A 16,172-nucleotide genomic window follows, 5' to 3' on the forward strand; every position below is an offset into this window, starting at 1 on the left:
GACAACACGAAACTCCTCGCAACCCGAAACGATGAGAGCGCGCTCGATACAATATTGTGCGCTCCTAGATGGCCCCAATGACTCCCGGCAAAAGCAGCCATAAAAAGCGAAAGACGCTGCATCACGGACGACCACCCACCGCAAAGAAGACGACAGCATCGCTCTCGAAAAAGGCGACGCAAAAACTCATCCGATCCCAACACCAGCTGAGCAAAAAGCTTGCAACCGCACAGGAAACGGGCGACGCGGCCGCCATCAAAGATGTCGAGAACCAAATCAACGACCTCGGCGGGCTGCAGAGTTATCAGCTCGCCAGCATCCAAGGGCAATCGAGCGAGCGGGGCGGCGACTCTTCGAAAGTGCTGATGGATTGGCTTCATGATGTCCAACCTGAGCTGGCGTCTGCGGAGCCCAAATTACGCATGCTTGAGATTGGCGCTCTTTCCACCAGGAATGCTTGCTCTAGGAGTGGGCTCTTTGACATCCAGCGCATAGATTTGCACTCGCAGGAAAAGGGCATTGTGCAGCAGGATTTCATGCAGAGACCACTTCCCGGGAATGCGAGCGAGCGATTCGACATGATCTCGCTTTCACTTGTGCTGAACTTCGTCCCGACGCCTGAAGGACGGGGCGAGATGTTGAGACGTACATGCCAATTCCTTGACCGAGAAGCTGCGAAGGACATGCCTGACCCTGTTCGGGAGGTTTTCCCTGCACTCTTCCTCGTCCTCCCGGCGGCGTGTATTGCAAATTCCCGCTATATGACCGGGGAGCGGTTTGGGGAGCTCATGGACAGTCTTGGCTTCCGGATGCTCAAATCGAAGCAGACGGCGAAGTTGATTTACCAGCTGTGGACGTGGCGATCACCGCTGCAGGGCGCTGAACGGCACTTTGCCAAGGTCCAAGTGAATCCTGGGCGAGATAGGAATAATTTTTGTGTTGTTCTTCGTTGATCATGGCATGGTATATGAGATTATGAAGGGATGTGAGGTTGGGACCAGTTTGTAGAGATAGAAGTTGACATGGCAAGGTATGCACGTGTCACATCACTCGACTGTCGTACGGTAGATTGAGAAGCATCTATTGTGCCTAATACTTGAAACATTACGAGGCAATTGGATGATAGAAGAGGCACGAGCATGGGGTGGACGTCGGAAGGCGGAGTCCAAGGCCGAACCTCGGCGCAACGATGAATGACGCTCCAGCCACATCTCATCATCACTTCATCGCGTGCAAGCGACTCGGGCAAGGAGACAATCAACACCACCGCCACCACCACTCCCTCTACACGAACACCACAGCTGCATCACTCCCTCCTCAATTCCAATCACGACCACTCTCGATGGTGCAATGATCGAAGCTACCCGGCGTTGGTTCCGGCGCAACAGGACCAGTCTCTTGATTGGCGCGGGAGTGATTGGTGCGGGATACGTCGCGACGCAGTATGTCCTCAACAAGATCCAGGAGGCGCGACAGCGCATGACCGAGGACCGGGTGTCTCGAGAGAAGTGTGTTGCATGCTACCCACGCCAATTGAATGAAAGACCGCCCTCCAGCTAACCATTCCCCGCGCGTGTAACAGTCTCCGAAGACGCTTCGAGCAGAATCAGGAAGATTGCACCTACACCGTCCTCGCCCTCCTCCCCACCGTGCGCGAAGAAATCATCGGCGCGTTGCCCGTCGAGCAAATCACCGAGCAATTGCAGCAAGAGCGCCAAGAGCGCCTGAAGAAACTGAGTGCCTCCGAAGCACCGTCGTCCGAATACCCCTCGGCCCCTCCGAGCGTCATCACAGACGATGCGGCCAGTCTGCAGAGCGGCAGCTACATCCACGCGAGCCAGATCACGAGCAATCCCACAGAACTTGGGGCGCCTCCTCTCCGACCGCGCAGAAGCAAGGCACAACTATGGCAGGAGATGAAGCTCAACTCCATTGCGCGTGCCCTCACGCTCATATACACGGTGTGCCTGCTGACCATGCTCACCCGCATCCAGCTCAACCTGCTGGGCCGAAGGACGTACCTGTCCTCCGTCGTGGCGCTCGCCACGCCCCCGGCGCCGATGGAGGACTCGAGGATATCGCTGGAGAACCGCGACGATGATAACTACGATAACATGTACGGCAACGACTTTGAGACGAACCGCAAATACCTCACCTTCTCCTGGTGGCTGCTGCATCGCGGCAGCAAGCAGATTATGGACCGCGTGTTGACCGTGGTTAAGAGCGTGTTCGGCACCGTCAATATACGGGAGGACATCAGCCTGGAGCGCCTGGCGGATTTGATCATGCAAGTGAGGACGCAAATCGAGGGCATCACAGAAGAAGAGCGCCGCCAAATGAAATGGCTCACCTACCTCCTCCCACCACGCGAAGACGAAGCCTTCGTAATCCGCCAATCAAGCATGTCCGAAGGCGAAGACGACTCGCCCTCCCCGGCAGCACACTCCGTCGAAGACCCGATGACAGCCTCAGCAGTCGAAGCCGAAACAGCCGTCAACGACTCCCTCCGCCGCCTGCTCGACGAAACCTCCGACCTCATCGACTCCCCCACCTTCACCCACGTCCTCACCCGCATCCTCGACGCTTCCTTCTCCCACCTCGTCGACTACCGCATCGCCACCGAGGCCTTCAAAGCCACCGGCCTCGCGGCTCCCGGCACCGCGGCCGCGGACGAACCGCGTATCACCGAAGTCGTCGATACCAAGTCTAAAATTGCGCATATCCTGCCCATCTTCTGCCGGCAGGCGCACGTCATTGCCACCGGCAGCGGGGAGCTGGATGCCATTTCCGGCGTCGTCGCGCCGCAGGATGCGCCTCTTGGCAACGAGTACCTTGCTGCTATTGACGGGGTCCACGATTTGAATGCTTTCGCGGCCGTCATCTACTCGAGCAATTTCGAGTACGAGTTTGGTAGCGGGGGTAATACGACTGTCCCGCTGCCATCCAGGCCGTCTGCACCATTAGACGCTCAAGCCCTAGGCGAGAACACGCTCGAGGATGCTGGTGTGCTTCTACCCGCGGCGGAGGAGGAGGCTCCGGCTGCTGGTGGGGGCGGGTTTGAGAGTGCGTGGAAGCGGGCATTAGATGATGGAGCGGGTGGGGATAGATGAGAGGGCGGACGTGTTCACGTGTAGCGGCTAGGTTTCTAGATCTCTCCCCTACCGACTAGATTTTATGAAAGCTTCCTTCGTCTGACTGATGTGATGATAGATGTAATGAGTTTATTGTATCCCGCTGGCAGTTACGTCCGCATGCGAGGGAAATACAGAGAAAGAAGTCATGATAGAGGGCATCAAAAGACGTTACTAGTACACAAATGCTATGCATATCAAACAAGCCCAATGCACCTTGGTTTCGCTGAATGCAGTGATACGAAATGGCCTCCTCTCCACTCTCTCTCAACATGATCGCATGATCACGCCGTGACTGCCTAAGAGGACTTGGTGAAGGTGCGGGTGACGTTGACGGCCTGGCACGAGGGGTTCTGCGGGCCGTACTTGGTGCCGTAGACCCAGTTGAGGGTGTTGTAGATGTAGCCCTCGTAGTTGCTCTCGCACATGTACCAGTTGTAGAGGTTGGTGCGGTTGCCGCTCTGGGGCGGGTTGACGCGGTCGCTGAGGAGGAGTATGTTAGCACAAAAGCAATCTGGGGGGTGGATGCGTGGCATGGGGACTTACTTCAAGTAGCTCTGGATGTACATGTTGTTGTCGTGGTCAAAGGAGAGGGACTGGGGCTCGTTGGTGGGGTAGAAGAGGGCGAGCGCGACGTTGGTGCTGGGGTCGAGGTAGAGGGTCATGGCTTCGGACTCGGAGAAGCTGTCGTTGCCCGAGCCGCCCTCCAGGTTCCACACCAGCTGGCCGTCGTTGGGCAGCGACCGGGTGTAGTTGAAGTTGAACGTGTAGTAGTTTGCCGTCTTCTTGGGCACGGCCGAGGCTTTGGGGCCGAGGAGCAGGCCTTCGATAGCGGCGCCTTCGTGGCCGGCGTCGAGGACGTGGCCGTTGAGGCTGGAGTTGTCCGACTTGAGCTCGAGGTAGAAGGGCTTGGATTGCTTTTGGGCGAGGGCGCCGGTGAAGAGGAGGGCCGAAGCGGCGAAGGCGGTGATGAGCTGCATGGTTGCTGTGGGGGGTGGGCGTTGTTGGAAGAAGAAAGTGTGGAATAGACTTGATGGATCTTGCTTGGACTGGAAAGTGCTGATTGCTTGATGATGAGAGCAGACTTACATGGGTGGACATGCCGATACTTATACAAATGGCCGACGATGATGCACTACAGCACGATCTGTGCCAGCATTCCGCACCCGAGCGCGCGATTTTGCCGCTGGTGCCACACGCCGCTCATCGCCGGACAGGCAGACGGCGTTTGCATACCAGCTATTTGGGGAGGGCACGGAAAGGCGCATGACCGCCGGAGGAATCGCTAGTAGGCAAGAGGTAGCGTGGGATATAGCGTCATTGCCGTCGTATTCGGCTCGCGCTAAAGCAGAAAACAGCGATGGAAGTGGAAGGTAGCAGCCTGGATCGACCACACCCTACCACGGCAACCAGTCTAGCTTGGCCGGAAATAGCTACATGGCGGACGGCGAGAGCAGGTTCACGCGAGCCAGACATGATGGCCGAAGGGTCGGCGTGGTGCGCCCGGCGTCGAAAAACAGTAGTTTGTCCGGGCCAGCCGTACGGAGAGGCACAGCTTATGCCGCGTTAATGCAGAGGGTGTGACGTTAGGAGTAAGCCCGAGAATTTAAGCGGTGCCGAGGCCGGCAAAGTGCTTGAAAGAGAGCTTGGGAGAGAAGTTTTGCCTTTTTTTCAGCTTTGCACAACCACACCACCTCTATCGGCGTTTAAAAATAGCACGCGTGGGCTGAGCCTCTCTTTGCTTCCAGACTTTCTTTCGATGCGCCGGCCTCGCTTGTGGCACTTATCTACTGTATCATTCATTCGGCACTGGATGCCATCTCCATTTCCACCATGCACGACATCATGGTCGTCCATTACTTGTAGCATCCTGTGGCATGCCGCTCGCCGATAATGAGCCTCTGCGTAGCAACCACAGTGTGACACTCACGAGTGAGCCCGGGCGTGCACATATCAACCTCTCCACATTCCGACCCGGAAGACTAGTGATCAATACTGCACAGCCTGCGGCTATCAAGCGACGGCGCGCTCACAGACGATGCACAACAATGGCTCGTCGAGCCGTGCAGTCGCGCTTCACTCGGCTGGCGCAAGTCTAGAAGTGCCACCATCTGCACAGCAGGGTGACCTGCATGACCGCGTAGGGCTAGTGGCTCCGAGCAAAGCAGACAGGCCTCGCAGTAATGCGAGGCGATAGGTGCAACCCCGCATACCAGTCCACGGACCTTCCAAACATGACTCTCGAGCCGCGGATTCGTGACCACATAGCCCAAATCGTGCTGCTATATGTAGAAGCCGGGGTGGGGTTTAAAGGATATAGATCTACAGCCCGCGCGCGACGATCCCTTCTTCCGCCCACTCCGACCTCCTCCACTTGGAGAATGTGGGCGGCGCGTATAGGTAAGGTAAACAGGACCCTCAATCCTTGTACGTCATATTGCTACAAGGTGGGGGAGGGTGCTGGCGGACTATGTGTAGCGTCGAACGTGCTGGCGGTGCTTCATTCGGCTCGCCGTAATCGCTTGTCGTCGACCCTGAGAAGGGGGTTCGGATGCCTTATGACGTTGACTTGGTATTCCCACGAGAAGGCAACGCGGGATTGGCAGCTTCGTACAACGCACGGCCCGATCACCACTTCAATTTTGCAGTGACCAGAACTGGAATGTTGATGAAGGATTTGGCGAGTGCTTCGATTTGGCGAGTGATTCGATTCGGCTCGTCGGAATGTCGTTTGTTCACGATGCCACGGAAAAGACGGCCCTGAGGGCGTATCTGGTCGTACTATGACGCAAGGCTGTTGATTCAGGAGGTGAAGCAACTCTGCACAAACACGAAAGCAACTCTGCACAAACGCGAAGCAACGCGGCACAAATGCACGGTCCGAGATGTCAATCCAAAGGGGTGCAGGCTTCGGCACGTTCGCCGAGAGTCGTATAGCAACGCTGGGCGTGCACCACGAAGCAGCATGATCTCGCGCGGCAACGATGGGCTACTAATCAAACAATCACAGTATCTCGAGGTTGTCTTTTCCCATTCCAGTATTTAGTCGTCTCGTCACCACACTGCATCCTCAACTGCTGGCTGGAAATGAGGAGTTCAGCCCTCGAGGCCAAGCAATTGCAGCATGATTTGACACAGCACTAAAAGGCTGATTTAGACAATGATAGTTCCCATCGGGTGCTTTGGCTCTTGCATGTACTTCATTCGTCCTGTCGACTCACACGCCCTGTTCCCACTGAGACACCTCATTATCCGAATGAAAAGTTCAGCGCCTCGCGGTCCGGGCGGTTCAATGCCGAGCCCATCACACCTTGGCACCGCGATTTCCTATAGATCGGCAGGACAGGTGGACGTGAATTAATTTCACGATGGACACCCCGCATTTGGTTGTGATGCGCAGGTTGAACACGAGGAGCGACAGGGGACCTGGACGATCATTGTCGCCTTACAGGCAGGCTTGGCCAACCACGGCAAGGCTGGCAAATTTCGGGCAAGCTTCAACTGCCCCTTTCGGACGCCGGGCAGCGCAGCACTTCCACCGATTGGGTTTGGCCTCGAACCTACCTCCAGACAGACAATAAATACGCCGCGGAGATTGATGCCAACCGCCAGACCGTTCACGCTTTAATTTCGTGGCATCGATATGCTTGCCAGCCTCGACGCCCCCTAACATGCAGGCGAAACCTTGGGGAGTCGGTATAAAAGGGCGTCCGTAGCCTACTCTTGCTACGTCGGTTTTTGTTGATTGCTATCACTCACTCCAACCCAAGTCACTCGTTTAGATCCTTGCATTGCTCACACCGTTCCTTTCGAACAACTCAAGTAATCCACCTACCGTCAACATGCGTTTCTCCGTCGCCTTCATCGCGCTCTTCTCCGCCATGGCCATCGCAGCCCCCATGGCGGGCGGCCACGGCCGTGAGCCCGCGCACCGCGAACCGCATCACAGGCAGCCGCATCACCAGACCCCGCCTCCCCCTCCCCCGCCTCCCCCAGGCAACACGGTCAGCACGCAAGGCTCGTCCAGCACTGGCAAGAACAGCGCTGGTATGTACAAAGCCCCCATGCGTCGCTTTAGTAGAGACAAACGCTAACAGATCAACAGCTGCCGAAGCCGCCGCTGCCAACACCAACTCGACGAACACGGCGGTAGCCGCATGTGGTACGTGAAGGAGACGGCGGAGAGGACTCCGCGTCAATCGTCTGCATTGGCTAACCTCGTTTCTAGGCTCTGACGGCTGCGCAACGTCGCAGGGTAGCAACGGAAACGGAGCCTCCTCCTCAACTTCGTCAGCCGCCGCTGGTAGCAATGGCAGCGGAACTGGGAGCGGGGCTGGAAGCGGAGGAAATAACGGTGGTGATGGTGAGGGTGAGGGCGAGGGCAGCACCGATGGCTCCTCGGCGGCATCGTCCTCGGCCGCATCCTCAGGCAATGGCGAGGGTCTCGATGGTGCCAATGACTTGGTCTCTTCCACCCCGATCAGCCTTGCCAGGTTCCTTTAGAGTGCTGAGAGGAGAAGCGTGCGAATGGGGCCGATCGACTGAACGAGAGGAATGCTGAGTTGTCTTCGGAGGAACAGGTCGTACACCTAGCATTTGTTGTAATTCCACGTTTTGCACGCGCAGTCTCTTCCAAGTGCCGTCTCATCCTTGCCCGCGCGGACGACAACAGAATCTACCACAGTCTGAGAGGACCTCGTTTTCCACTCTCCTCGTATAGCGAGAGATATGACTTTCTTCAGAGCCATGGGTGGGAGGCATGGATGATGCCGGATCCTCCAAGGCAAAGGTCCGATTTGGAGTGTTTGGCAGAAGCCGAGATTAATTAGACAACCCCTGCAATACCGATTTGCCATCGTGTCAAGGTTGAAGAACGTGCTCTCATATTTAGCGATTCCATCTTATTACAGTTGAACCTTAAGGGCGTGCTCCGCGGCCGGAAGGCTGGCCGAGCTCACTAAGCTGTCTTAGCGTTGCTGTTGGGTCAGCATGCTTTTGAGACTGACGATTCTCGACTTCAAGAGTGTAATCATGGCAGTCTCCGGTGCCAACGAGGGTGATGGTCTTGTCTTTGCATAACCTGGGTTGGGCGGTCGTTGATAGAAGCAACCCCTTCCCCGCGGCGTGCCACGCGCTAGTCTCGTCTAAGCTTCCGCTAGTCGCCTGTCAATCTCCACCTCCTGGCTCTCACGTCAATCGCCATTCCCAATTCAACCCCCGCGCCTTGTCGACCTCATTTTAAATCCAGGCACTAGCCTGATCATTAAACTTGAAGGCGTCTGCGTATGTCGAAAGCGGCAACCAGGGGATACCTCATCAATCGCAGCAGCATGGACCTCGACGTGCCCTGGCGTGCGCCACGAGGTCGCCTCGAGGCCGCCTCGAGGCGCCTAGCATCGCCCCCCCGTCACCCTGCTCTCGCAGACTCTACTTACTACTTTTCATCTGTCTGAGCAGAGACACGACACTCTTCTTACTCACATACCAACTATAGTCATTCGTTTGATCTGCGTTGCTTCTTTCCTTTCAACATGAAGTTCACTCTTTCTTCCGGTCTCGTAGCCTGTTCTTTCTTCGCCGCCGCGTCCTCGCACGCCATCCGCCATCATGCACACGGTCATGGGCATGGCCATGGACATGCGCAATCCGCGGCTTCGTCGTGCTACACTGTGAATGGGGTTGGAGGAGCAGCGATCAACCCCTTGCCTACCGTTCACAAGTCTGTTGTCTCCACGGTCACCGTGACGGCGGGCCACGTTGCGAGAAGTACGACATCGCTGGGCGCGCCGACACTTGCCACGTCAACTGTCGTGAAGACGTCCGACAGGACTTCTCACCACCACCACCGTGGAGTGAGTCGCCCTCCGAAGCTCACCAGTAGTCGTTGTCGAGTTCTTCTGCTAACGTGGGTCAGGAATTCGCCACGACCACACTGTTGGTGCACACAACAATCACTCTCACAGCCCCGGCCAGTGTGATTACCGAAATCGCCAATGCATCAACCTACACCTTTGGGACGGCCAGCTTCGCCACCGATGCAGTCACCATCCCGATACCTTCTGGCTTCGTGCCGATCGAGTCCACGCTTCCTACCGCCGGCGTTGCGAAACGACACATCGCAGAGCGTGCTGCAGACCCTCCTGCTGGCCATCAAACCATATTCCCGGCCGGCATTCGTCCTGAGGGTGCACCCAAGTCGGTGGTGTGCAATACGGTGATTCACTCTACCGTGACCGTGACATCAACCACGACGGCCATCGTCAAGAAACTCGCGGCTGGAACGAAGACGGCGACGTCTGAGCTTACTGTCACCCAGGTATGCACTGAAGTCTTTCAAATTTGTGAAATTCGGCACAATAGCATACTGACAGACCTCCAGCTACACCACAACTTCCCTAACCATCCCGGAAAGACCATCACCAAAACCAGCATCATCTCAATCACCTCCCACACCACGCCGCTCACAACAGTAACTACGACACCAACCGTAACAGTGACCGACGTGCTGCCCGAAGCCACCTTCTACGCAGCCTGCGCGGCGAACAACCTCGTCAGCCAGGTCAACGACTACCCTGTGGACGGCTTTGCCCTCGCCGCCACCAGCATCTCAGACCAACAGACCAGCAACATCGTCCAATATACCGACGTGAACGCCACTTCGTCCTACGACTGCTGCGTGATGGCGCAGCAGACCACCGATTCCACCGTCTTCTTCTACACCGGATCGGACTTTGGCGTCCAGAACGGGCAATGTCTCGTCTTCATTTCCGACGCGTGTCCCGTCCCGGGCGACCAGACGGAGATCTACGGCGCGGTGTACAACGGCACGGCGTCGCAGCTGGGAGGCGACTATCATGCTTATATGGGCAATGCGGGCTGCGGCGTTGGCGTAACGTCCGCGACGAACTTCACCATTTGGACGCAGGCGCAGTCTCTGGGGCTCGAGGGCGGTGGGGTGACGGCGGGGTCGCAAGCGGGGACTCAGTTGACGAATGCTGGCTGAGGCAAGTGCGTGGCCTGTTGGAGAGTGAATGTTTCATGTAATGGTACAAGCAAGGCGCTCGAGATTGAAAGACCACATTATGCAACGTGGATGGGAATCAGAGAATAGCAATGGACTCGGCTCATAGCAGGCAGTTCGGCGCATTGTTCCCTTTGGAGGAGAAATCGGCAGCGAGCACCAGACATCCATTTCGTTGAAATCAGCTCTCGCATAACAATATGATTATTTCGGCAGCCGTGCAGATGTTTGACTTCCGTTGATTTGCAGCCTGTAGTCCGCTCAGCCTTGCGCTGTAGTTAAAACTGGTCATAGCTCCCGCCTCGCATGCGCCCAACTCTAAATTTCACCAACCTCCAAAAGATTTCAATGACGCCAACACCAACCACACGCAAACCCAACCATGGCCCGCCCCACCAATCCCCCCCGACTCTAGCAGCACTCGCCTAACCCATCCCAACGACGAAGTAAACCCGCATGGCCGGCAAGCGCCTCCTCGATGCCGCCAAACTGCTCAATGCCGCCGCGGCCGTGGGCAAGCAGCACGCTGCTCTGCGCCGCCAGCAGTGGGAGCTGTACGGGCAGACGTCGAGTTTGGCGCGCGCGGTGAAGGAGCAGACGGATCGGGTTACTGTTACTGCGGGTGCGGCTTGGGAGCTTGCGAGGAGACTTAGTGAGGTTGATTCGCCGCGGCGGGGTGGGTGGAGGGAGGAGGAGGAGGAGGGTCGAGAGGCTCGAGAGTGGAGGGCTGAGAGTCAAGAGGGGGATGTGAGGGATGCGGCGTGGAGTGATGCAAAAGAAGGGGCGAGAGACGCTGCGAATGAGGAGGGGGATGTCAAGGCTGCTTTGCGGAAAGATGAGGCGCAGCGTGTTGAGGATTATCTTGCGCAGACGCAAGAGAGTGCTGCAGCTGCGCAGACAACCTCGACTTCCCCAGAGACTCGACCAAAACAGGAAGACATCCCGGCGGGTGTTAATTTGGAAGGCTTGTTTCAGAGCTCCAGGGTGTCTAGAAAGGTCGGAAAGACGGGTCCGAACATCGATAACCTTTTTGGAGCGAGGAAGAAGATGCAAGCAAAACCTTTGCCGGAAATGCTGGCAGCAGATAGGCGGAGGGAAGAAGAGCGAAGTCGGGTGGCAGGGTCAGCAACGAACGTACAATCTGCAACAAAACAAGACGATCGTCCAGCTCCACCCGTTGGAGAAGTATCTGGGTCACAATCAGGAGAGGCCGACGCGGAAACACAACGGCTCGTCGAATCGATTGCGCAGGAGACAGAAGCGAGCCCGACTTCATCGAGCGCCGCCAATCAACCAAGCCCCATGGAGAAGCCGTACGAAATGCACGAATCAAGAGTACCGTCCTCGCGCTTTGGCAGATTATGGCAGTACAGCGGGCTAGCCACCAGCATGGCCTTTGGTGCAGTCGGGGAAGGTTTCCGTCGATTCGCTGGCGGTTCCAGCGAAGGCAGCCTGATGCTCAGCGAGGCCAACATGAACCGTTTAGTCTCCAAATTGAGTCGCATGAGAGGCGCGGCACTGAAGCTCGGACAGATGGTCAGCTTCCAAGACTCCAAAATGCTGCCGCCGGAGATCAACGCTGTATTGCAGCGGGTGCAGGATAGTGCGGATTACATGCCGCCTTCGCAACGCAATCGAGTATTAAGCGACAACCTCGGGGACAAGTGGAGGGATTTGTTCTCGAAGTTTGAGGAGAAGCCGTTTGCTGCTGCTTCGATTGGACAAGTGCACAAAGCGACGCTGGCGTCGAATGGGAAGGATGTTGCGGTGAAAGTGCAGTATCCAGGTGTGCGAAACAGCATTGACTCGGATCTGAACAACTTGTCCATGCTCCTTACGGCGAGCAGGCTGTTGCCCAAGGGTCTGTTTCTGGACAAGACCATCGCGAATGCGCGAGTCGAGCTTGCATGGGAATGCGATTACGAGCGGGAGGCAAAAGCATGCATGCACTTCAAGGACCTACTGCGGGAGGAAAAGGACATCTTCGCAGTGCCGGAAGTCTACAAAGAAGCCTCCGGTCCCGGCGTGTTGACGGCAGAGTTCATGCGAGGATCTACAGTGACGAAAATGAAAGACCTCAGCCAACACGACAGAGACTGGGTGGGCACGCAGATCCTCCGCCTCTGCCTGCGCGAGCTCATGGAATGGCGCTTCATGCAGACGGACCCCAACTGGACCAACTTCCTCTACAACCGCGACACGCAGAAGCTCGAGCTGCTAGATTTCGGCGCGAGCCGCGAATTCCCGGACAAATTCGTCGAGCCGTACGTCTCTCTCTTAATCGCCGCCTCAAAAGGCAACAGAGAGCAATGCCGCGACCTGTCCATCGAACTGGGCTACCTCACCGGCGACGAAGGGCCCGAAATGGTGCGCGCGCACGTCGACTCCATCATGACGCTCGCGGAGCCTTTCGTCGAGGGCGCGCCGGAAGTGTACGATTTCAAGGACCAGAGTATTACCGAGCGCGTGCGGGCGAATATTGGGCTTATGTTGCGGGAGCGGTTGGCGCCGCCGCCTGAGGAGACGTATAGTCTGCATCGCAAGTTGAGCGGGGCTTTTTTGCTGTGTGCTAGGTTGGAGAGTCGTGTGCGGGCGCGGGAGATGTTTGCTACGGCGGTGGAGGCGTGGAACGGGAGGGATGTGAAGATTTGAGAGAATACCTGTTGTGTTGTAGTATGAGGATGAGTGAATAGACATGATGGCAATGCATACGTAGCGTTTGGGAGGATTGCAATCCTCGTACTGACTTAGAAAACGTATACAGAATAAACAGATGAAGGCATTGCAATCTCTCCGAGCTTATTAATGCATCTTTGTGGACGTATATTGATGTATTCGATCAGGCAGGTACATCGACAGCCGTCGCGGCGTGAGGCGACGAGGCTGGGTGTGGCTGGAAGTGGAGCCGCCATCGACATTCTGGCAGCTTTCAACCTTGCCTTCCCAACGAGCGGGCACGGCATGCACGCATGCAGCTAGGCGACAGGCAGCGCCTCACTCATTCTTGGAATCCATTCTCTAGCGTCGCACAATCGGTAGGTCGCTCAGCGTTTCCACTTCCTCTTCGCCTCTTTCACCGACACCGCGTCCATGTGTCCTGGACGCACCTTCCTTGATGCCGCACTTCCCGCATACGCCTGAGGCACTCCTCGGCCGCAACGACTCGAAGAACCCCGCGAGCACGTGCAAGGGCATCACTTCTTCTGGCAGAGCTTGTCGACGGGCTCTAGCTTCGCCCAAGAGAGGGATTTCTAGCCCTGAGGGGGATGGCATGGACGTGACTTGTTATTGCTGGCAGCACAAGGATCAAGCGGTGGAAAGAGTCGCGCAAGAGCATACTGCAAGCAGGATCGCTGGTCGGAGGAAGTCGGTGGGGACGCCCGCTCTGCATACTGTGCGGGAGAAGAGCAGCATCGACACGCTAGTGTTGAAACTTGGAATCGATGCTTCGAACAATTCAGAGAGCAGGAACGGGGTGCAGGGCACACGCGCGCCGCCTGCGCCATTGCAAGCTCCATATGCGGAGAAGTATGCGTCTCGTCCGGCGCCAGTGAGAAGGAAGAAGCCGGGCTTCTGGGCTTCGCTTTGCTGCGTGGCTCGTGATGCGGATGAGGACTACGTTGAGATTGTCAGGCATCGGCGACGGGTTGAACAGAACGAGCGAGTTCCAGAGATGTCTTCGGTATCACGTCCACCTACTCATGGCAGACCAGTCCCTCGGCACAATTTACCTGCCAATCCTCGGACGAACGACCTGCTCTCGCTGCTACCACCCGGCCTTTCTCCTCAAACCACATCTGCATTACTCGCCGAACTCGTCAAGCCCATCTCTCCATACGACGAAGACGGCTACATCTACATCTTCTGGCTTACGCCGCAATCCCAAGCCGCGCCGTCGGATGCACTTGCTCAATCTCTACTGCAATCTCAAAGCTCGAGACCGCGAAACGTTCGCAAACTCAGCGAGGCCATGAGTGAATTTTCCATCACAGGCAACGAGCAGCATGCGGTTCGACAGGATGGCAGAGCAGGCAGGAAGAGCATCATGCTCAAAATCGGACGGGCGAACAATATCACCCGTCGCATGAACGAGTGGCAACGCCAATGCGGGTATGCTCTGAATCTCGTCCGCTGGTACCCTTACGTCTCCTCATCCTCGATCTCTCCCGGCCCGCCAAGCCCAGACCGGACACCGCTGTACCCAGATCTCACCCGAGTGTCAGGACAAACGGACAGCACGGGGAGTGGCGTGCGCAGATGTCCGCATATTCACCGTGTCGAGCGGCTTATCCAGCTCGAGTTGGCGGCGAAGCAAGTCAAGCGGCGGTGTGGGGTTTGTGGGAAGGAGCATCGGGAGTGGTTTGAGGTTGAGGCTACGGAGGCGGGGGTGAAGGGGGTTGATGAGGCTGTGAGGAGGTGGGTTGGATGGGCGGAGGGATTGGGAGGGAGTGGGAGTGGAGGAGGGTATTATTGATGGGGTGGCTTGTTCATTCATTGCTTGCAAGCGTCGATTGCGTCTCGATCGAACTACATCACCTATACCTTGATACATGCATGTATACGGCATGGACAGGCTAGTTCCAATGCATCAAGGCAGGCCGGCAGGGGCTCGTCAATCCAGACTCAAGGCTGGCGTCTTGGCGGCTCATTCAACGCGCTGCAAACCAACCAGCACTTCCCCCTCGTAAAGGCGGTCGCTTAAAGATGAACGACGAAATTTCAACCACATCGTCCCCGACATGTCCAGCAGACGAGATGCAAACGCCAATCCTGCTGGCCAACCTGGAGTGGCGCCTGTAGCAGACGGCATTGGACAGCTCGTCATCACTGGCCCTGGCCGGCCGCCTCCCGCCCAGACCCCGGCAGGTTTCATGTGCAAGTCCTTCGCTTAATGCGGATTCTGTGGGGTTGGCTCGTCCACCACCTCCCGTCTCCAACTTTTTTTCTGGCGGGTTGTTGAGCAGCATATCTCTCTTTCGCAACCGCCTTTCTTTCCCTTCCATCACTCACATCTATCGTCTTACCATCACCGTCACCATGATGAACGTCGGCAAAAAGGTCGATCGCTTTCGCCAGTTTGCCCGGGAGAAGATGGGCGGCGATGTCGCGACCAGCACCACCGATGAGTTCAAGGCATTGGAGATGGAGATGGATCTCCGGCACCAGGGTAAGCATTTCTCTTGCCATCGTCAGACATATGTGATCAAACACCCGCTGATTCCTCCCAGGAATGGAGAGTCTGCATCAATCCACAAGCACCTACATCAAGTCGCTGTCCAAGCGCGATCACGGCGAGAAGCAGGAGAAGCAGATCGCCGTCGGCCACTTTGGCACCACTCTCGTCAGCCACGGTAACGACTTCGAGCCGGACTCGGACTTTGGCTCATGCCTTCTCGCCATGGGTCGTGCGAACGAGCGCATTGCCCGCTTGCAGGAGACCTACTGCGCCAATGCGACTAGCAGCTGGCTGGAGAGCTGCGAACGCTCGCTCATCCAGATGAAGGAGTACCAGAGTGCGCGCAAGAAGCTGGAGAGTAGACGCCTGGCCTTCGACACGGCCAGCACGAAAATGCAGAAGAGCAAGAAGGAGGACTACAAGGCGGAGGAGGAACTGCGCAACCAGAAGCAAAAGTACGCCGAGAGTCAGGAGGAGGTGGAGAGGCGGATGTTCGACATCAAAGAGGCCGAGGCAGACAGCGTGGCGGATTTGACGAGCTTCTTGGACGCCGAATTGGTCTACTATGAGCGGTGCAGGGAGATCCTGCTGCAATTGAAGAAGGACTGGCCGGCTACGGTCCCGCCGCCTCGCGCCGACACCCCTAGCTCGTTCAATGGAATCGCACGGCACACCACTCGCTCGAGAGGGAGCTCCATCGCCGACCGCTTCAGCAGACAGTTCGATGACGAACCGCTCGAGCCTCCCCCTCGACCGACAATTGGCTCTCGCGCATTCTCAACAAGCAACCTACCGTCAAGAGGCGCACAGATTCCCCGACCGCCTTCCGCATTCGAAGGACCTA

At 56.9% G+C, this 16,172-nt stretch overlaps 6 protein-coding genes across 6 annotated transcripts; 5 read left to right on the plus strand and 1 right to left on the minus strand.

The window, feature by feature from the left end:
- Window positions 1–77: 77 nt before the first annotated feature.
- On the plus strand, window positions 78–3,110 carry BDY17DRAFT_323466 (Peroxin-3-domain-containing protein; the record flags this gene model as incomplete). The annotated part of the gene is made up of 3 exons (XM_033737017.1): window positions 78–850; window positions 1,302–1,508; window positions 1,583–3,110. 3 exons carry the CDS (start codon window positions 78–80, stop codon window positions 3,108–3,110), a joined length of 2,508 nt encoding a protein of 835 aa, XP_033591193.1.
- Window positions 3,111–3,430: 320 nt separating this feature from the next.
- BDY17DRAFT_323467 (uncharacterized protein) lies at window positions 3,431–4,111 on the minus strand (the record flags this gene model as incomplete). The annotated part of the gene is made up of 2 exons (XM_033737018.1): window positions 3,431–3,614; window positions 3,678–4,111. 2 exons carry the CDS (start codon window positions 4,109–4,111, stop codon window positions 3,431–3,433), a joined length of 618 nt encoding a protein of 205 aa, XP_033591194.1.
- Window positions 4,112–8,354: 4,243 nt separating this feature from the next.
- On the plus strand, window positions 8,355–10,317 carry BDY17DRAFT_132348 (uncharacterized protein). Its single transcript, XM_033729424.1, has 2 exons — window positions 8,355–8,983; window positions 9,046–10,317. Exons 1-2 carry the CDS (start codon window positions 8,663–8,665, stop codon window positions 10,132–10,134), a joined length of 1,410 nt encoding a protein of 469 aa, XP_033591195.1. The 5' UTR covers window positions 8,355–8,662; the 3' UTR covers window positions 10,135–10,317.
- Window positions 10,318–10,494: 177 nt separating this feature from the next.
- BDY17DRAFT_296029 (ABC1 family-domain-containing protein) lies at window positions 10,495–12,950 on the plus strand. Its single transcript, XM_033733392.1, has one exon. The coding sequence runs from the start codon at window positions 10,609–10,611 to the stop codon at window positions 12,802–12,804; it is 2,196 nt and encodes a 731-aa protein (XP_033591196.1). The 5' UTR covers window positions 10,495–10,608; the 3' UTR covers window positions 12,805–12,950.
- Window positions 12,951–13,096: 146 nt separating this feature from the next.
- Window positions 13,097–14,626, plus strand: BDY17DRAFT_345378 (meiotically up-regulated gene 113-domain-containing protein; the record flags this gene model as incomplete). Its single annotated transcript, XM_033738078.1, has 1 exon — window positions 13,097–14,626. Exon 1 carries the CDS (start codon window positions 13,268–13,270, stop codon window positions 14,624–14,626), a length of 1,359 nt encoding a protein of 452 aa, XP_033591197.1. The 5' UTR covers window positions 13,097–13,267.
- A 566-nt stretch (window positions 14,627–15,192) lies between these two features.
- BDY17DRAFT_242870 (uncharacterized protein) lies at window positions 15,193–15,943 on the plus strand (the record flags this gene model as incomplete). The annotated part of the gene is made up of 2 exons (XM_033730391.1): window positions 15,193–15,319; window positions 15,381–15,943. Coding segments are annotated over 2 exons (690 nt in total), but the record flags the coding sequence as incomplete, so codon positions are not given.
- Between the last annotated feature and the right edge of the window lie 229 nt (window positions 15,944–16,172).

Source organism: Neohortaea acidophila (assembly GCF_010093505.1).
Source record: "Neohortaea acidophila strain CBS 113389 unplaced genomic scaffold BDY17scaffold_4, whole genome shotgun sequence".
Classification (NCBI taxonomy): Eukaryota; Fungi; Ascomycota; class Dothideomycetes; order Mycosphaerellales; family Teratosphaeriaceae; genus Neohortaea; species Neohortaea acidophila.